At 40.3% G+C, this 21574-nt stretch overlaps 1 protein-coding gene across 1 annotated transcript in view; it reads left to right on the forward strand.

The window, feature by feature from the left end:
- LOC127868889 (myosin heavy chain, striated muscle-like) overlaps positions 1-21574 on the forward strand; it is a 44696-nt gene that overhangs the window by 15403 nt on the left and 7719 nt on the right. The window contains 17 exon segments of the mRNA XM_052411030.1: positions 148-286; positions 603-871; positions 1689-1859; positions 3469-3648; positions 4114-4234; positions 5960-6027; positions 9269-9356; positions 10950-11027; positions 11030-11066; positions 11294-11551; positions 12088-12763; positions 13384-13529; positions 14018-14108; positions 16497-16553; positions 17872-18125; positions 18311-18389; positions 20563-20808. Of these exon segments, the coding sequence (XP_052266990.1) occupies positions 148-286; positions 603-871; positions 1689-1859; positions 3469-3648; positions 4114-4234; positions 5960-6027; positions 9269-9356; positions 10950-11027; positions 11030-11066; positions 11294-11551; positions 12088-12763; positions 13384-13529; positions 14018-14108; positions 16497-16553; positions 17872-18125; positions 18311-18389; positions 20563-20808 (2958 nt within the window).

Below are 21574 nucleotides of genomic sequence, written 5' to 3' on the forward strand. Positions count from 1 at the left end.
ATATTACCTTGACACTTGCAAAATGCTAAACCAATCGCTTGTATCATCTTAAGGAATCATCTTTGACCTTGAAACTAACAAAAAATGAAAACAGAATCGCTTCCAACAGCTTAAACCATCATCTTAAGCGTTTTTACTTGTCAACAGGAAGCCTTCGACATTCTGGGCTTCACAAACGAGGAGAAGACGAGCATGTTTAAGTGCACGGCCGCCATCTTGCACTTCGGAGAGATGAAGTTCAAGCAGAGACCGCGTGAGGAACAGGCCGAACCGGATGGAACCGCAGGTAGAGTACCGTAAATAGCGGTTGTACCGTACACAAAAGTCGTCCGCACTAAACCCAAAATATGACTGAAAACGAATATGAATTACTAATATTAATACAGACACATATATCTCACATAAAGTATCCCTTATGCCATATACCGGTAATTTCGTTGTAAGAACTTAAATATGCATGCGCTAAATTCACCTGCCATTGGCCTTAAATTTGTATAGCAGAAATCGCTTAAAACTGATATAAATTATGCCATATGCCAGTATTGCATCTTACACAATTTCGTCAGAACTATTCCATCAAAATCTGTTTGCCCTTTGTTCAGAGGCCGAGAAGGTGTCCTTCCTGCTGGGCATCAACGCCGGCGACTTGATTAAGGGTCTCCTGAAGCCAAAGATCAAGGTCGGTAACGAGTTCGTCACCCAGGGCCGCAACAAGGACCAAGTGGTCTACTCCGTGAGCGCCCTCGCCAAGTCCTTGTACAACCGCATGTTCGACTGGCTCGTCAAGAGAGTCAACAAGACCCTCGACACCAAGGCCAAGAGAAACTATTTCATTGGTGTGCTGGATATTGCTGGTTTCGAAATTTTTGACGTAAGTTCTTTGGTTAAAGAATTCTTTACGTTGTTTTTTTATCGGAATGTTTAATGTCATTTGTGGAATATTTATGCTTTGATATTTAAACATTGGTGATGTTACATGTAAAATGAAAAAACCTGACAGTAGTAAATAATATAAGAATAATGAAACAGCGCAGATGTCATCAGTCGGAAAATGTAATTAATATTCCTAACTATTTCATATCAGACAAGTGACATATTGTATATTTAGTACATGGCGATCGGTACAACAAAACACAATTAGCCCATTTATGCCTAGCGTCCTGAAAAAAAGGACATTGCAAACAGCGTAGACCCAGATGAGACGCCGCATAATGCGGCGTCTCATCAGGGTCTGCGCTGTTTGCTAAAAGGAATTTCTGTAAGAAATATTCTAAATATAGAAATACGTATACCAGACACCCCTAATTTCGGAAATAAATTGATCCAATTTAGAAGGGTGGGAGAGTCCACTAGGCATAAATGGGTTAAAATTAAGACTAACTCTGGGAAAATAGGGTTTAATGCATGTGTATAAAGTCCCATTCAGTACACGATTATCGGGGACGACAACTCCTCCTAACCTGGATTTTCGCTAGACTCCCTTTAAAAGACAAATACAATAAAAACGGAGAGTTTAATCCCTGATTAGTGGAATGCACAGGCTAATCTGTGATGGTTTCCTCAGAGCAAGACTCCAAAAAATAAAATATGAAACATACTTGACTTATTCCTAACATTCGACTGTTTATTTTCTGATGTTCAGTTCAACAGTGTTAGGCAGTTTTGCATCAACATTTTCTGGTTTTAAGTTCAACAGTTTTGAGCAGCTGTGCATCAACTACACGAACGAGCGGCTGCAGCAGTTCTTCAATCACCACATGTTCATCCTGGAGCAGGAGGAATACAAGAAGGAGGGCATCCAGTGGGAGTTTATCGACTTCGGCATGGATCTGCAGGCCACCATTGACCTCATTGAGAAGGTGAGCGTGCAGTACTGGAATGTCGTGCTGACATTAGCTCTTTCAGTGCTGGAACCGAATTTGAAGGCCTTTGCAAACAGTTTGGATCCAGATGAGACGCCACAGAACGTGGCGTCTCATCAGGATCCAAACTGTTTGTTTTTTAGCTCACCTGAGCACAACGTGCTCATGGTGAGCTAATGTGATCGCCTCTTGTCCGTCGTGCGTCGTGCGTTGTGCGTCGTGCGTCGTCAACATTTACCTTGTTTACACTCTAAAGGTCACATTCATTGTCCAATCTTCATGAAACTTGGTTAGAACATGTGTCTCAATAATATCTTGGACGAGTTTGAAAATGGTTCCGGTTTGTTGAAAAACATGGCTGCCAGGGGGCGTGGCAGTTTGACTTAAATGGCTATAGTAAAACCTTGTTAACACTCTAGAAGTCCCATTTTTAGTCCAATTTGCATGAAACTTGGTGGGAACATGTGTCTCAATAAAATTTTGGACAAGTTCAAAAATTGTTCCGGTTGGATTAAAAACATGGCCACCAGGGGGCGGGGCAGTTTTCCTTATATGGCTATAGTAAAACCTTGTTAACACTCTAGAAGTCACATTTGTGGTCCAATGCTCATGAAACTTGGTCGGAATATTTGAGCTTATAATATCTGGGCTAAGTTCAAAAATGGTTGAGATCCGTTAAAAAACATGGCCGCAAGGGGGCGTGGCATTTTTCCTTAAATGGCTATTTACTACAAAACCTTGTTTACACTCTAGAAGTCACATTTATTATCCAATCATTATGAAACTTGATCAGAACATTTGTTCTAACAATAGCCCGAGTGAGTTCGAAAATGGTTATGGTTCGTTGAAAAACATGGCCGCCAGGGGGGGGGGGCAGTTGTCCTTATATGGCTTTAGTGAAAACTTGTTGACACTATATTAGCCACATTTATTGGCCAATCTTCATGAAACTTGGTCAGAACATGTGTCCCAATGAAATTTTGCCAGAGAATGAAGCTGGGTCATATGAGCTCAAAAACTAGGTCACAAGGTCAAATCTATATAAAAAAAAACAAGTTAAAAGTCACTTTTTTGGTCCAAAATAATCTTCATGAATCAGCTTGCATTTTTTTCAGAATAGTCTAGTTCCTTTGGCTTTCAGGTGAGCGCCTTAGGGCCTGATGGCCCTCTTGTTTGATAGTATTCTTTGAAAAAAATGAAGACGATTTAGCAGACGACAAATTTCCCAGCATGCAAGGGTTAGTGTGGCAGCTATGTTCATGGACCTGCGGGCCACTGATTTCCCCGGCCCCTGGGTAAAGTTCTAACCAATCATAAGAACCATTAGTATGCCCATCAAAAGGTATACCAGCCCTTAGGGATTGTTTTATTAACTGTGGTGACTTAATATGCTCAAGTAATGTACTCATCCAGTTTTCTTGTAATACAGAATAGCATAGTCAACATGTATTTGTCAGCTATGAAATTTACCTCTTTGAAAAAGGCAATCGGCAGCAAAATACTTGACTCAAAAGTATGTTATCATGGTTAAAAATGAAAGTTAGGACCTAGTTTTATTTACTCTGTATAAAGTCATAAGTGTGTAAATCTCGTGTTACGTCCGCAGCCGATGGGCATCCTGTCAATCCTGGAGGAGGAGTGCATGTTCCCTAAGGCGTCCGATAAGACTTTCTTGGAGAAGCTCTACACCAACCACCTCGGCAAGTCCAACAACTTCCAGAAGCCCACCCGCTCTCGGAAGGGAGGCGCTGACGCCCACTTCGAGTTGGGCCACTACGCTGGCGCTGTACGTACTCATTACGAGTCGCGTTCTGGAGAATCGGGGCTTAATGCATTTGCGTACAGTGTCGTCCTGGATCAGCCTGTGCAGTCCGCTTCGTTGAAATTTTTCGTTTAAAGGAAGTCTCTTCTAAACGGAAAGAAGTTTTGTCGATAAGTGGTGTCCCTAATTAGCTTGTGCGGACTGCACATGTCAATCTGGGATGACACTTCATCTGCATGCATTAATCCCAGTTTCATGTTTCCATAATCATGTGTGATGTCAATCTTTCAAACGAAATAAGCACTAAAACACCACAACGTAATATAACATTGACCTTATTGGAAAGCTGTCCTGTTAATTAACTGGCCCAATCGTATTGATCTTATTGGAAAGCTATCCTGGAAAAACAATTGGCCCACACACAGCGTTGCATGCATTTCATCGTGCTACTATCATACATAAGTTCGAATGTATTCCGTCGCCATGCAGGTACCGTACAACATCAACGGATGGCTGGACAAGAACAAGGACCCCCTGAACGAGACCGTGGTGGCTCTCCTCGAGCAATCCAAGGAATCCCTTGTGTCCGCCCTATTCGCCTCCCCGGCAGGTGCGTATCGTCCCCAACAGCTGCACGCATGTTTATTACATAATATGCACATTTTATTTATATATGTCGTTATTTCTCAAATGAACATTACTTTTTAGTTCTCTACCGATGTAAATACACCGAAGGGAATACAGGTTTAACCCCATTCACTCCATGTGTACGTTGGTCCATCCGAATCTAGATCTTGCGATCACTCCTAAAAACTATCTACTTTTGTTCTTTGGACAAAAATTGGCCTACAAATTGGATCCTTTAATCCATTTATGCCTAGCGTCTAGAAAAAAACACTTGGCAAACAGCTTAGACCCAGATGAGACGCCGCATGATGCGGCGTCTCATCAGGGTCTGCGCTGTTTGCTAAAAGGAATTTCTGTAAGAAATATTCTAAATATAGAAATACATATACTAGACATCCCTAATTTTGGAAATAAATTGATCCAATTTAGAAGGATGAGAGAGTCCACTAGGCATAAATGGCTTATTTAATCACTCAACAAGTACCAAAGCTAGGTAGATGACTTTGTATGCGATTAAAAAACATATGCGGAATATGCTAGAATATTTCAGCTTTTTCGTCAGACAAAAATGTGTTTGCTATGGTTGTGGATGATGTAGTTACATAAGTAATTGAACACTTAGGTTGATCATTCGATAAACCGAACGTTAGCTTGGTTCATGAAAATTTGTTTGACGATAGAGGGCCGTTAAAGTACTGAAGCTAGGTTGCTGCAACGTTTTATGTAGATAAGGGACCATATTATAAAAAACTGCATGTTATTTCAAGCATTTTTGTCAAAAAGAAATTGTGTTTCCTTTGGTTGCAGATATAAATGAAAAATAAAATCTGGATCGTTCATTACCTCGATATTTCTGAATATACTTGGTTAACCCATTTATGCATAGCGTCTATAAAAAAGGCCTTGGCAAACAGCGCAGACCCAGATGAGACGCCGCATGATGCGGCGTCTCATCAGGGTCTGCGCTGTTTGGTTAAAGAAATTTATGTAGAAATATTCTAAATATAGAATTAAATATACTAGACATCCCTAATTTTGGAAATAAATTGATCCAATTTTGAAGTATGGGAGAGTCCACTAGGCATAAATAGGTTCATGAAATCGGCATACGGATAGAGGGTCATGTGCGTGCTATTTCAGTTTTCGAAAGACGAAAATTGTGGTTGAAATGTTTACAGAAATCATTTAAATCTGCATCATACCATATCTAAAATGCGTTTACTTCAACAAAATTTAACTCGGTAGTGGAATGCTGTTTTGTCTTCGACACAGCAATTGTTCACATGTTTGTGAACATATAGACGGGTGTTATATAGGTGGTTTGTAAGTACAATCTCAATCTCAACTGGTTATTTACGTCTATGCGTATTACTGTTTGTCTGTGGTATACATGCGCTTGCAGCAGAAGACGCTGGGGGCGTGAAGAAGAAGCAGAAATCGGCTTCCTTCCAGACAATCTCTGCGACGCACAAAGTATGTATCACTTCTGTGATGCTGCGGCCAACAGCACGTGGCCGACGTCTGTCTGACATGCTTGTGGCAAGTGGTACAAACATAGCAAGCATGAACATTTAGTTTGACTTTCAGGAAATTGTGTCGAGAACGGATACACCGCGACAGTCAGGGAACATGCATGCTATAGGTGCTATATACAGTGTATAGTGTAGCGAACCCCGCCCCTTGCATAATTTTGATACATATGTTACAGCTGGTGACGGTGACGTGAAACGAAAGCAAAAATCATCTGCTTTCCAGACTATTTCTGCCACACACAAAGTACGTATAACGCATGTGTACAATTCGTCGTGAGGCATTACATGCTGCTGTTGTTGTTGTTTTTCAAATCAGCCTACCTTTACTTAAATATTCTGATTTATGTTTAATAAATAACCATTTTAAATCAAAACAATAAAACACAATTTCTTGCAATAATTAAGAAGTCCGTCATGTTATATTAACGGCATTATGAGAGGGTCATTATCGATTACTAGTAACTCGATGTTTTATGAAAATTAGACTAGTGTTTTTGAAGGAGCGAGTATTCTATACCATAAATAGTATTAATCGGTATGTTTGTTTGCTAAGTATTGTTTTGTGACATGCATGGAGCTAGTGATGTTGTTTTTACCATTTAAGCACATGTTAGTTCGAGGTGTTCATGGCTTTTGCGAGGCAACATTTGTTGCTCAATTTTCTTGAAACTTGGTCAAATCGTTTGCCCCAGCTTGAAACTGTGTTTTGTGGGGTTAAAAACTAGGTAACTATGTCAACACAAAGAGAAAGCTCGTTAACAATAGAGAAGTTACTTTGTTGCCAAATCACCATGAAACTTTATCAAAACGTTTGATACATCTGGGCAGAGTTAGCAATTGATTCCGTCCGTTAAAAAGCAGAGAATGATTGAGCGTGATTAGCTCACCTGATTGCTCAGGTGAGCTTTTGTGACCGGTCTTTGTCCGCCATACGTCAGTCTGTCCGTTAACATTTGTTCGTAAACACTCTAGAGGCCATATGTATTGTCCGATCTTCATGAAACTTGGTCAGAAGCTTCGTCCCAATGAATTCACGGTCGAGTTCGAAACTGGATCGTGCCGGGTCAAAACTAGGTCACTAGGTCAAAAAAAAGAAAACAAAACTTGTAAACACTGTAGAATTCACATTTCATGCCCAATCTTCATGTAACTTTGTCAAAATGTTTGTCTTAATGATATGTTGGTTGAGTTCAAAAGTGGTTCCGATCCGTTGAAAAACATGGCCGCCATTGGGCGGGGCAGTTTTTCCTTCTTTGGCTATAGAGAAACCTTGTAAACACTCTGGAAGTCACAATTTTTGCCCAATCACCATGAAAGTTGGTCAAAACATTGGTTTTATTGATTTCTCGGACGAGTTCGAAATGGTCCAGATCGGTAGTGGGCGGGGCATTTTTCTCTATATGCATATAGTGAAAACATGTCAACACTCTAGAAGTCACATTTTTGGCCTAATTTTCATTACATTTTGTCAGAACTTTTGTTAACTAGATACGTGAGTTAAGTTTGAAAATGGTTCCGGTCCGTTGAAAAACATGGTTGCCAGGTGGACGGGGCAGTTTTCCTTATATTTATATAGTAAAAAGGCTTGTTAAACAATTATGGATAAAGGTCATGTACATGTAACATGCGAGAAAACTCTTCTAAATATTGCATTTAAGTTTACAGTAGTTACTCCCCTTTGATTATTAATGTTTTCATAATAATCTGCGTATCATTTATGTGTTAATTGTTATTCGAGGTTGGATGTTTTTTAGCTCACCTGATTGCTCAGGGGAGCTTTTGTGACCGGTCTTTGTCCGTCATCTGTCCGTCCGTCGTCAGTCCGTCCGTCCGTCCGTCCACATTTGTTCGTAAACACTCTAGAGGCCACATTTATTGTCCGATCTTCATGAAACTTAGTCAGAAGATTTGTCCCAATGATATCTCGATCGAGTTCGAAACTGGGTCATGCTGGGTCAAAAACTAGGTCACTAGGTCAAAAAAAAGAAAAAGCTTGTAAACACCGTTGAAGTCACATTTAATGCCCAATCTTCATATAACTTTGTCTAAATGTCTGTCTTAATGTTGGTTGAGTTCAAAAGTGGTTCCGGTCCGTTGAAAAACATGGCCGCTAGTGGGCGGGGCAGTTTTCCTTATATGGCTAGAGAGAAACATTGTAAACACTCTAGAAGTCACAATTTTGGCCAAATCATCATGAAAGTTAATCAAAACATTGGTTTTATTGATATGTCGGACGAGTTCGAAAATGGTCCAGTGGGCGGGGCATTTTTCTCTATATGTTTATAGTGAAAACATGTGAAGACTCAAGAAGTCACATTTTGGCCCAATTTTAATGAAATTTTGTCAGAACATTTGTTTTCTTGATACGAGAGTTGAGTTGGAAAATGGTTCCGGTCAGGCTGCCGGGGGGGGGGGGGGCAGTTTTCTTATATTTATATAGTAAAAAAAGGCTTGTGAACACTCTAGAAGTCACTATTTTTTTGCCCAATCATCATGAAACGTCGTGAAAAGATTGGTTTTATATATATATCTCAGATGAGTTTGCAAATGGTCCCGATGGGTCAATAAACATGGCTGCCAGGGGGGTGGGACAGTTTTCCTTATGTGACTATAGAGAGAGAAACCTTGTGATCGAACACTATGGAAGTCACATATTTTGCCTAATCATCGTGAAACTTAGTCAATACATTGGTTTTATTGATTTCTTGGACAAGTTCGAAAAGGGCTCAGATCGGTAAAACACACTTTTTAGCTCACCTGATTTCTCAGGTGAGGTTTTAGGATTGGTCTTTGTCCGCTGTCCGTCCGTCCACATTTGGTTTGTAAACACTCTAGCATTCACATTTCTCAAGCATTCTTTATCAAAGTTGCTGAATGATCTCAGTCAAGTTTGATGATAGGGTCACCATTTCAAATCTTACAAAAACAAAAACACTCATTACGCCAGAGTTTTGGTTCAATAATGATGAAACTTGACCAGGATGTTTGTCTGTTCAATATCTAGGTCAAGTTTGACATTAGGTAAAGATTGAATGAACCGACTCCTCTCAGGTGAGCGAACTTGGGCCATCTTGGCCCTCTTGTTTTATGTATTGCTATAGTTTATTTATTTAGTGTATTTAGCATAAAGTGAGCGCCTTAGAGCCTTTTTTCATATTCTTGTTAAACGTACATTATTCTAGTATTGCTTGTTGTTGTTTATTGCTAGGGAAGGAAATGCGTTTACGTGTTTTTGTTTATTCTGTATGAGAAATGTTTACAATCAATATAATGTATACTCTAATATATAAAACAGCCGTGATGAATTTCCTCTTTTTTTACATAAATGAATTATAATAACTATTTTGTAATGTGTTAATACTTTGCCATTTCGTATGCCTTTTCTACGTTGTTTGTAATACATTTGTTATGCCATTTGTTTTTATGATTTACCCAAATCAGTATCGCAGTCACATTTTATACATTCAATTTACGATGTGTTTTAGGAGTCCTTAACGAAACTCATGAAGAACTTGTACACCACCCACCCCCACTTTGTCCGTTGTATTATTCCCAACGAGACAAAGACGCCAGGTAAATTCGGTGCCATCGGCCCATGCGAATGCAGACGGCATAGACCCCAACCCTGGTGTGCAGTGATACCCCTATGAACCCAGTTCTGGGAAATCCAGGCGTAACGCATGTGCGTAGTGTCGTTCCCTGATTGGCATGTAGTTGACTGCAAATCTGGGACGACATTTACCGCTCTAACTGAATGCCTCTTAGAATAAACTTACTTAAAAACGAAACATCGAGGCAGAGAGTGTCGTCCCTGATAAGCCTGTGCGGACTGCACAGGCTAATCCTGGACGACACTTAACGCACGCGAGTTAAGTCTTCTTTTCCAAGAACGAGGCTCACGTAGACCCCATCCCTGGTGTGCAGTGACATGAGACCCCACCCCTGGTGTGCAGTGACATGAGACCCCACCCCTGGTGTGCAGTGATATTATCCGTATTCACACCAACTGTGCAGTTCCCATTAGTCCAAGTTCACCACCCATTGAGTTGGCATGTAATTCACATTGTAGACCCCACCACGTGTGTGATAGATGTTCAAGGCACGCATGGCAAGTGTAGATGATCCAGTGATCATAGCAGACAGATAGAGAGTAACCAAAGAGTGCGTTCACCTAACAACCGTTCCTTAACCGTTTTATTCTTTATGTAAAACAAGATGTCTCTAGTGAAGAACAGTTGTGAAGCGCCTCGTTATCTATACCGAATGCCGTCCCCCTACCCAGTTGTGTTCACCAGATAGTCTGTATTCATAGTTCATTACCCAATCCTTAAATTAAATTTCTACGACTAACCCGAATCCAATAACCGTTCCGTTATCTGCTTGGGTTTAGTTTCCCAGTTGTTCTTTCCTTGCATGTTACAATACCAATTGTTTTTCGTAGGAGTCTCTCAATAGACTGATGAAGCATCTTGGGACGACGTCCCCACATTTTGTTCGGTGCATTTTGCCAAATGAGCAGAAGTCTCCCGGTAAGCGTTTCTTCCAACGGTCCACGTGGTCCACACAGCAGCGTTCTTATTTGAGTCGCGTCATGCGAAAATAGGTCGTATGTCATATGCGTCCAGTGCACCACAAGGAGCTATACTGTCCGCTAATGAGACCACGAAGAAACCTTGCTTAACTGTATTGTAGATATTGAAGCTCCTGCAAGACTTCGCAAATGTTGGCCCCACACGGCATAAGATCCATTTTCGCATGAACCGCCTCATTTCTTTATCTTTAAATCAGACATACATGAAATGTCTTGGAAAAAGCGAAAACCTGAACTAATGTTTTAACTTTTGCTAACTACTAATGTGTGGAACTTGCAGTGGACTACTGACGAAATTGTGCTTATAAATGATATTAAAAATTTAATATTTGAAACAGATAATTACTCGACGAGATATAAATAACAAAAATATTTATCTAGGATGTTATGTTGAAACCATTCCAAAGTTACACTCACGTTAATGTGTAATTAAATTATATTTAATTTGAAAATGTACGTGTTACATATTTAAAACCCACATTTTAATGAGGATTTTCTGATAATATAGTATCGTGATCATGTTGTCACGGGATTCATGAACTGAGTAAAAATGAATATACTTTCCACTTGTGAAGGTGTCATCGATGCTCCGTTGGTGCTGAACCAGCTGCAGTGTAACGGTGTACTGGAAGGTATCCGTATCTGCAGGAAGGGCTTCCCAACAGGATCATCTACTCCGAGTTCAAGCAGAGGTAATATTCGTGCAATATTATTAGGGCCGAGCTCTGTGAAAATGGGGTTTAATGCATGTGCGTAAAGTGCCGTCCCAGATTAGCCTGTGCAGTCTGCACAGGCTTATCAGAGACAACACTTTCCGCTTCTATGATATTATTCGTTTCAAGAAAGTCTCTTCTTAGCAAAACTCCAGTTTAGGCGGAAAGTGTCTTCCCTGATTAGCCTGTTATCCTGTATCTTTCAGATACTCCATCCTGGCCCCTAATGCCATCCCCCAGGGCTTCGTTGACGGCAAGCAGGTGACCGACAAGATCCTGACGGCCCTCCAGATGGACCCTAACGAGTACCGCCTCGGCTCCACCAAAGTCTTCTTCAAAGCCGGCGTCCTGGGTATGCTGGAGGACATGCGCGACGAGCGCCTCTCCAAGATCATCTCCCTCTTCCAGGCGCACATCCGGGGCTACCTCATGCGCAGGCAGTACAAGAAGCTGCAGGACCAGAGGTAGTGTCCATGAGACGTGTTACTTACATCGATGCGTTGATAAAGAAGCCTCTTCCTTGGAAATTTGGGCTTAATGCATTTGCGTAAACAGCCACCCTAGATAAGCCAGTGCAATCCGCAAGTCAAGGATGACACTTATCGCTTTTATAACGCTTAAAGAAAATGCAGTTTTGTCGGAAAGTGTCGTCCCTGATTAGCCTATGCGGACTGCCTAGGGTAATCTGGGACGACATTTTGCATACATGCATCAAGTGTGAGCGTGTGTTCGAGTAGTATAATTCAAAATACAGGAGAACTTGCATGAATTTTAGTACACTGATTAGTATTTCGTTTCAAATGCTGTTCAATCATTGTAAAAGAATAGTGTATGCTGAAAAAGTAGTTAATAAATACATAAACAATATGGCGAAATATACTTATTTCTTAATTAAAATAATGTCAATTAAATGTTAATCAAAGAAAACATCATCCGTTATTGTACGAATGATAATAATAACAACTGTAAACTACATTACTACATACATTTCTTATTTCAGGGTTGGCTTGTCCGTCATTCAGAGAAACATCCGGAAGTGGTTGATCCTGAAGAACTGGCAGTGGTGGAAACTGTACACCAAGGTCAAGCCTCTGCTCAACATCGCCCGCGCTGAAGACGAGATGAAGAAGAAGGAAGAAGAGCTGGAGAAGACTAAGGCTGAACTGGCAAAGATTGAGAAGATCAAGAAAGAACTGGAGGAGCAGAACGTTACCCTGCTGCAGCAAAAGAACGATATGTACCTGCAGTTGCAGGCGGAACAAGACACCTTGATTGATGCCGAGGAGAAGATTGAACGTCTAATCAGACAGAAGGCCGACTTCGAGGGCCAGCTAAAAGATCTTGAAGATAGGCTTTTGGACGAGGAAGACGCCGCTGCTGAGCTTGAGTCCATCAAGAAGAAGATGGAGGCCGAGACGGCTGACCTGAAGAAAGATATTGAAGATCTGGAGACCTCCCTCGCTAAGGCTGAGTCTGAGAAAAATACTAAAGACAATCAGATTAGAACTCTTCAGGATGAGATGGCCCAGCAGGACGAGCAGATCGCCAAACTGAGCAAGGGCATGAAGGGCATTGATGAAACCCTGAAGAAAACGCAAGAAGCTCTTCAGGCCGAAGAGGATAAGGTTAACCACCTGACAAAGCTGAAGGGCAAACTGGAGGCAACTCTTGATGAGGTATTTATCTCCAATAATATGTTATTGAATTCCAAATCCAATATTATCATATTGTTAGTGTTCTAGGATATGAACAGATGACTTACATTGCTTTTGAAGTCACCATGTCAAATGTCAAGGTCACATGTTCTTGAATCGAGATTTTTATTAAGAAATCTAGATTATTCGTTTACCTCTTATCATCAAAATCGGTGTATTGGTTTTGGGGATGAAATAATAAAGCATAGTGATTTTGAGGTATTTGAGGTATTAAAGGTCATCCGGTCAAAGGGCTAGCTCAAAAGGACTTGTATCATGAAATACATTTCCACACAATACCTAGTGAATTATTAAGCTAATATAAGTAAGAATCTGGTTAACCTTTACGAAGAATTACCCCTTTTAATTTTAAAATTAAAGATATCTAAGATCAAGTTTACAAGGACGATGTTGCTGCACGTCGGGGCAAATGTTTTAATTTTTTTAATCTTGTTAAATTCATATTTTTAATAATTAAACGCATTTGTAAAAGCAATAATTTTTGAGTGCGTTTAGTATTTCGTTTAATGCCTCACAAAATATACTGACCTTGATTTGTTGGATTTTTTCCTTGACCTTGCATTGTTGTGTATTTTTCGCAGCTTGAAGACAACCTTGAGCGCGAGAAGAAGGTGCGCGCTGATGTCGAAAAGGCCAAGAAGAAAGTGGAGCAGGATCTGAAGACTACACAAGAGGCTGTAGAGGACCTTGAGCGCGTCAAGAGGGACCTCGAGGAGAACGTCAGGAGGTGAGCGGGTGCACATATGGGCCGTGTTCTGAGAAAACTGGGCTTAATGCATGTGCGTAAAGTGTCATCCCAGGTTAGCCTGTGCAGTCTGCACAGGCTAATCAGGGACGACACTTTCCGCTTTTATGGTATTTTTAGTTTCAAGGAAGTCCCTCCTTCCCGAAAATCAAGTTTATGCGGAAAGTGTCGTCCCTGATTAGCCTGTGCGGACTGCATAGGCTAATCTGGGATGACACTTTACGCATATGCATTAAGCCCAGTTTTATGAGAACACGACTCATATATATATGAGGAATTGCTTGTGCGTAAAGTATTGTCCCATATCAGCCTAAAATGAATTGTAAACTTCAATTAAACGAAAAATTCCTTAAAAGCGGAAAGTGTCGTGCATGATCAGCCTGTGCGGACTGCACAGGATAATCTGGGACGACAGTTAACGCACATGAATACATTTTTCAATTTACCAATGTTGTGTATGTGATTTCAAGGAAAGACATCGAGCTGAAGAATGTCCACGCTAAACTGGAGGACGAACAGAGTCTGGTCGCCCAGCTGCAGAGAAAGATCAAGGAGCTCCAGGTAAGCAGGGGACTACAATTCATTGCATGAGCCTCGCTCTGTGAAAATGGGGCTTAATGCACGTGCGTAGATTGTCGTTCCAGATTAGCATGTGAAGTCCGCACAGAATAATCAGGGACGACACTCTTCGCCTAAACTGGATTTGTGTTTGTTACAGACTTCCTTTAAACGAAATAGCGAAAATTTACACACATGCATTTAATACAGTTTTCGCAGAACGAGGCTCATAATATGATATAATCTGTTCTTCACGCTTGAACTTATGTTATGTTGAATGCTGTTATTATTTTATGGTTCAATTGTATGTAAGTTATAATCAGTGTAGTGAAGACTTTTTATCGGAATCAGGTGATATAAATAAGTGTGTTTCACGGGTTTCTCATTCGTTTTATTTCGAATATTCTTGAATATAATATTGTAGAAAGCCCACTTTGTGTTCGCCAACGTGGGTTTTTGTAGGTTTTATTTGATGGGGTAATTGTTGGTCAAAGCAGACAGTTATACCCTGTAAAACATTCCTTTGAGGCTGGCGGCACGTCCCTGATAGTAAGAGTATGTTGTATCGTACTTTACCATAACTTTTTGTGTTTGCCGTCAGACAAACACTTTGTGGATAAGTTCAAGACGACTGGGGCATTGCCAAGAAATGTTAGTAATTGCTGCATGGATCCTTATCGAGAATACTTTTGGCAGCGCTTCGACTAGTCAGCACATACGTATGCCTGTTGTTCTAGAAATGTGCTTTCACCTGGGAATCTGATAGCTTGCCGGGCATGCGCACTGCTTCTGTAGTACTTCCGTGTATGATGGTTCCTGTTTAGTCCTTCCTGGTTCATGTGGCGGTGTGTTTGGACTTGCACTTGGTGGTGATAGACTGTTGGATAATCTGTAGTGTCTCTGATACACTGTGTCTCTGATAAGGCATTGGTGCTTCATGCTTTGAGTGTTTCGACTCTTGTAGTAGGATTCTACTTTTTGTTTTTGGAATCTTAAACAGCGTTCAGGCTTTGGAGATATAAGTTTACACATTTAATCATGGCTGATACTGAGAAAATAACAACAACATCAGAAGAGATGCGGGAAGAAGTAACCCATTCCGTGGCGCCCCCTGCCGACACGACTGTTACTTCCGTTAGTCAGAAGATTGTTCTCACTAAACAGCAGCCTAGTGGTCTCACCAAGCAGCAGCCTAGACGCTCGCCCGCCCCTGAACTCACGAAGCCGCAGCCACAGTCCAAAACGAAACCAGCCATCACCACCAAACCTTCGTCAACATCATCTAGCTCAAGCTATAAATCTAGCTCAAAGAAAACGTCGTTTCGTGAGTATGCCGATACTCAACATTTACTGTCGGATTTAACCAGAGACTACAGAGGCACTAGCCCTGCCGTTTTAGAAAGCATTGCCACACATCCGGCAATCTACAGCCGACAATATCAACCGGAAACCTACCGACCGTCGCTCAGTGCCCGAAGCCGGAAGGTCATTCGCGATGCGGAGGAGTTGTCTCTTGTTACACCAGGACTAAAGCACATGCTAGAAGTACAGTATCACGTGTTTTCGTTGTTCGTGCATATGTGCGCTTCAGAAATCTGCCGCTTATTTCTTATGCGTTTCGTCTGCTTGTCACGTGATCTGTTTGTCACGTGCTTGGGCAAACACTTGTCGCACCATGCGCCTGTAGGCCGTATTAACGTCTGCTTTTAGATTGCTGAGGTTTTAAAGGTAAATGTTGCTCCGTTTTTCTGGGTTTATTTCGTTTTTAATGTACATTCTAATTACGTCTAGCCAGTTGATATCCGTCAAAAATGCTTGGAAATGCTTCTGTTCGCCTGTTGCTGGTTGTACATAGGTTTTTGTTATGAGCGTAAACCAAACACCTGATTATCTTGATTTGCTTTCAGTGAGATTTACTGAGAAATGTTTTTACAAGTGTTTCGCCAGGTGAAAGCCTGGAATTCTAGTGTAGAGATAAAATTTCATCGTTCGTTAAAAGTTGATTGGTTCTCCCAGGAAATTCAAGGCAATTTACGACAATGAGTCATGTTCAGAAAATGTGCGAATCAAGAATGCTTTCCTGGTGCAAACCTTTGTGAAGGAAACACACATCATTTCGAAATTTCGGATTGTGCACATACATTATTCATAAAGAGTTTTTGTGATTATTAATACTAAGCTTAATAATTCACAAAGCTAATTGAGAAACTGTATGATAAATGAACTGTTCGCATATCACAACATTGTATAATATCTGTGATACATTTCGACATATCGGTTTACTTAAAAAATTCCTTCGGACATTTCGGGACTTCGTGAGGTAACCTTCACATTCCTTATACTTTGTCTGCAATACTCAATTATTCCGAGATGTCGTCTGCTAAATTGCAGGCCCGCATTGAAGAGCTGGAGGAGGAATTAGAGGCGGAACGCGCTGCTCGAGCCAAGGTAAGCTATTGGTCAATTGGGCTATGACGTCGTAATTATGATTAATTACGTACATATTCAATCACCAATAACGGTACTTAAATTTGTTTTTATTTATAAGAAAGAATTTAATGAAACATAGGTATACCACTGTTTTTAAATTCACTGTCAGAGCAAAAGGGTAGTCCACCAGTCAACCGAGTAATTGCCTAATGATGAATTTCATTGATAAGAAACTAAATTAAGCCTTGTTAGTTGTTAATGTTAATAGAATGGTAATATAAATTAAATGACACGCTTTGCTAGCACAAATGTAGCACAAATATATGTCGTCTTTTCTTATCGATGGATAGATAAAATAAGATACATATCAGGTATGCATTTCTTTCTGGTTAAGCAATGTAATTTGTATAAGTGTGTGTTCAATGATTTTTTTTACGTTTGACATTATGGTATTCATCACGTCAAATAAATATTCAAAATGTTGCTAGAAGTAATAACTTAGTAAAAAATAATTTATTTTATTAATTGAAGCCAAGATTACAGCAATAAGCGGCTATTAAGAAGCAAAGTAATTTATTTATTACAGCCAATACTTATAAAGTTCCCTTGTATATTACCATATGTCTGTACTAAAGAAGTATGCCGCAAAAAAAACGAAATACTTATATTCAGAGGTTAATAAGTTCGAATATTTCCAATTGCATTATTTCTCATAGTGCATTATCAAATTCCATAACACAAACACCGTTACCTGGGATCAACGGTTGGTATGGCAACGTATGTTTTCCCATGCTGTTATCAACTTTTGTCATCAATCACAAAACGAAGGCAGAACGCGTTCTTTGAATAAGAGATAAGTTGCTCTTTAACGATAGGCATAGATATTCAACTGGTTTCGAGCAAAGCTCTTGAAAAACAGTTAAATTGTGTCGTTTATTGAAGGTGAGTGAGTTTAAGTGGGAGTTTAGTACAGAAAAATATTTGTACACTAAAATTCATACGTTCTTGGTCCAGTATTATAAACATATTAGATTTTTAAGCTCAACTAAAATTATGCAATTTAAGTTTCAACTCAGTTGAGTATTTAGAATGTCGGTCAGTTCACAAATAAAATAAAATATCACCTGTAAGTATATGCATATATTTTTTCTCAAACTCAGTGTTGAGTCAGGCTGTGAACACCAAATTGAGCATAATTTTGGAACTCATCTAAAATATTTTAGCAAACGCACACATTTGAGTCAGAACACTGACTGAAGTTCGTGGTGCTGGGCCCAAATCAATGTAATATGTTCGGGTAAGAAATCTAAACTCGTTTTTGTCTTGGTGCCACCAGGTCGAGAAGCAGAGGGCGGACATCAACCGGGAGCTCGAGGAACTCCATGAGCGTCTGGACGAGGCGGGCGGCGCCACCGCTGCGCAGCTCGAGCTCAACAAGAAGCGCGAACAGGAGCTGCTCAAGCTCCGCCGTGACCTCGAGGAGTCGAGTCTGCAGCATGAGGGACAGATCGCGGCGCTCAGGAAGAAGACGCAGGACGCCTCCAATGAGATGGCCGATCAGATCGACCAGCTGCAGAAAGTCAAAGCCAAGTCAGTATTCCGCTTCATTTACATACATGTATTGATTAAGCTCTAGTCTAGTAAAATAAAGTCTTACATTATAAGTTATGAAGCAAGGTTAACAATGAATACGCGTGTGTTCAAATGAAATCAAGAGTCGTTATAGATATGAGTCTAAGAAGGTTTACAATATGTAAGTGTGTGGCGGGTTGCAGGGTAGAGAAGGAGAAACAAACGATGCGAAGTGAGATCGATGACCTACACGCACAAATCGAGCACGTGTCCAAGAACAAAGTACGCAGCGCATGAGTCGTCTGCATGCCTTGCACGTGCTTGTTCGGTTACTCATTACGGGCTATTCTGTTCATTTTGTTTGTATTGATTTATTTAATTTGCCAGCATCGTCCATATAACATATGTTCAGGAAAAACAATTAATATAATACGTTCTTAACAGATATTCCATATTTTAGGTGCGAGTATAGTATGTGTGTGTGTTTTTTTAATATTCATTTATAAAGACTAACTGCATATTTTTGGGTGCCAACGTGCGCCGTTAATGGGTGGAACGATTGTCTATCGACTTTTTTCATCATGTAAAGGGCATGTTCTTTCCATGAGCCGCGTCATACGAAAATGCGCGTATGTCATACGAGACCAGCAAAGTTCCAAACCAGGGTAGTTCCTTACCAGATTGCGCTTTGTGCAACGGCTGGTTTTGAACTTTGCTGGCATATGGCGTAAGATCTATTTTCGCATGACGCAGGTTAATCTTATAATTTCGTTCGATTCTCTTTATTTTTCCCTCGTATCTTCGTCTGCGGAGAAACATAATTGCATGCATGCTGTTATATGTAACAGTCACATGGTAAACGAATGAACCATATGCGCTGTGTTTGTTGGTTTACACTTTTAACATTTTTTTCTTTTGTCTTTCTTTTTTAAATGTATTATTACAGTTAATGTTGTATTAATTTTATAAATTTCAAATTGCACTTGTTAAAATTTCCATTTTTTTCGGTTTTAAAAAGAACACTTTGCCGCCTCTTTTACCCCTCCTTTGACATGAATGTTGCGTAAAACGTAAAATACATGTAGTAATTATGCTGTGGGCCCATATTCACCAACACATTGTTAGGCAATGTCTACGAATAACGAATATTGATGTTTTTAAAACTGTATTCTGTAGCATGTTCGTATAGATAGATTTCATGTTGACAATTGATGTCAATGTTTAACTTAAGTAAATATTAACAAAATGAGTGTGTTATGTCCTAAGCATGCCTCACGTTTGAAGTAAGCCTCATTCTGGAAAAACAAACTTGATTTATACATAATGTGTTTAGTGCACAACAACATTAACCTGTGCAGTTCGGGACGACACTTTCCGCTTTTATCGATTTTTCTTTAAAAGGTAGTATTACGTATGTAAACGAATATCCAGTGAGGGCGAAAAAACGTCGTCCTCGTTAGCTTGAGCTGACTGCACAGGCTAATATGGGACGACAATTTACGTAGATGCATTAAACATTTCCCCAAAGTGGACTCACGTATCTCTTCCCCAAGCATGCCTGTGTGTTTGTGTTTGCATGTAGAATGGAGATGGAGCGCCTCGACATGCATCTAGAGTGTGAGGATCTGCTGATGAGCCTGGAACAGGCGGAGAAATTCAGGGTAAAACCCGCATCGGAATGTCTAACAGAGGAAAATATATGAGCGCGCTCTATGAAAACAGGGCTTAATGCATGTGCGCTAAATGTCGTCCGAGATTAGACTGTGCAGTCCGTACAGGCTAATCAGGGACGACACTCTCTCTCTCCCTTAACTATTTTGCGCTTAAAGGAAATTTCCTATTAACGATAATTACCACGGAAAGTATCGTCCCTAATTAGCTTGTGCGAGTTGCATAGGCTAATTTGTGAAGATAGTGTTCGCACATGCATAAAGGCCAGTTTTCCAAAAACCAGGCTCATAAATGACAGTGTATAAATTCGATGAGAAATGGACATAGCATGCTGCAATTTAGTTCTTAGTCGTGTAGCATGAAAAGAACATTTCCCTTTGTTAATGGTGATTTCCTAAGTACATATTGATTACAACTAATCGTTCATCTCTTAAATTGTGCATTTTCCTAAATTAAAGTTTGAAATTGAAAATGCAATTGTATTTCTCAACTAAATTAAAGGTTTGAAACCATTTCCGATATAAAGATATTAGTTAATACCTAAGGTTTGAAACCATTTATTGATAATAAGATATTAGTTAATACCTTTAATAAATTACAATAATATATTGCATTACAATAGTGAAAAAATGTGTGCTCATTTAGTATTTATGTATGTCGCTGTATGAAATCAAACGTATTTGTCTTCAAAACACAGTTATTGAAACTATTAATACAAACGTTGCTTTGATCATGAATTGCACACATAAACACGAATGAACTCTAAATAAATCTTTCTTATCAGGGCATGTCCGAGAAAATGTCAAAGCAAGTCGAGGCACAGATCGCCGACCTGAACGCACGCCTCGAGGAGAGCGCCCGGGCGATCCAGGAGCACCTGAGCTCCAAGGCGCGCCTCCAGGCGGAGAACGCCGACCAGCAGAGGCAGATAGAGGACGCCGAGAGCAAGGCCAGTGCCCTGAGCAAGGAGCGACAGGCGCTGCTCCAGCAGCTCGAGGACGCCAAGCGCGCGCTTGAAGAAGAGACCAGGGTAAGTGGGCCGCACGCCGGTAGAAAACATGTCAATCTGTAAAAAAACATATGAACATCACATTTCAGAGAGAAACGCGATACAAGTTCAGCACACTTATCAGTTTTAAGTTGCTGTCACGGACAATTGCGTTGGCTTTTATACTTCGTATACATCTGTCTTTACAGTGAAGTCTGTACGGTGTATTTTAATGACATATTTTATCGAAATTACAACATATCGTTATTCTATTCATCAAGAGTTCTCATGATGTTAAGTTGTAAACTGTGTATACTCAAGAGCATGATGCTAAATCCAGACAGTGGTAATCGTCTGGGAGTTCGCCTGATTTGTCGACTGGAACTACTTTTATGAAAGCGACGCGGATTAGGTTCATGTTTTCCGGGGCTTAAACTCGTTTTATAAGTGAAAACGAGCCAATCGTGATACATCGGGTTATGGAATAAATCGTATGCTGATCTGGAGTGAAAACGAGCATGTACTCGTGTATATGTAACACGCTTGTCCATAGACGTAGCGCCATGACCAGCATAACATGAAATAAATGAATATGCCAATGGCTTATGTCTTGAACATACAGTCGCTCTGATTCGCTTTACTTCTGAATATTAATATATAAACATTGTACCACTCTTCTCGATACGAATTAGTTAAAGTTGCTGACGCTTGTTTCTTAGTCCAGTTTCAACTATTGTATATGTCAAGACATGTCGTGTTTTAATTGCCATTACAAAAACGTACGTGTATACTAAGGGTTTCTAGTGTG

Source organism: Dreissena polymorpha, chromosome 2 (genome assembly GCF_020536995.1).
Source record: "Dreissena polymorpha isolate Duluth1 chromosome 2, UMN_Dpol_1.0, whole genome shotgun sequence".
NCBI classification, from domain to species: Eukaryota; Metazoa; Mollusca; class Bivalvia; order Myida; family Dreissenidae; genus Dreissena; species Dreissena polymorpha.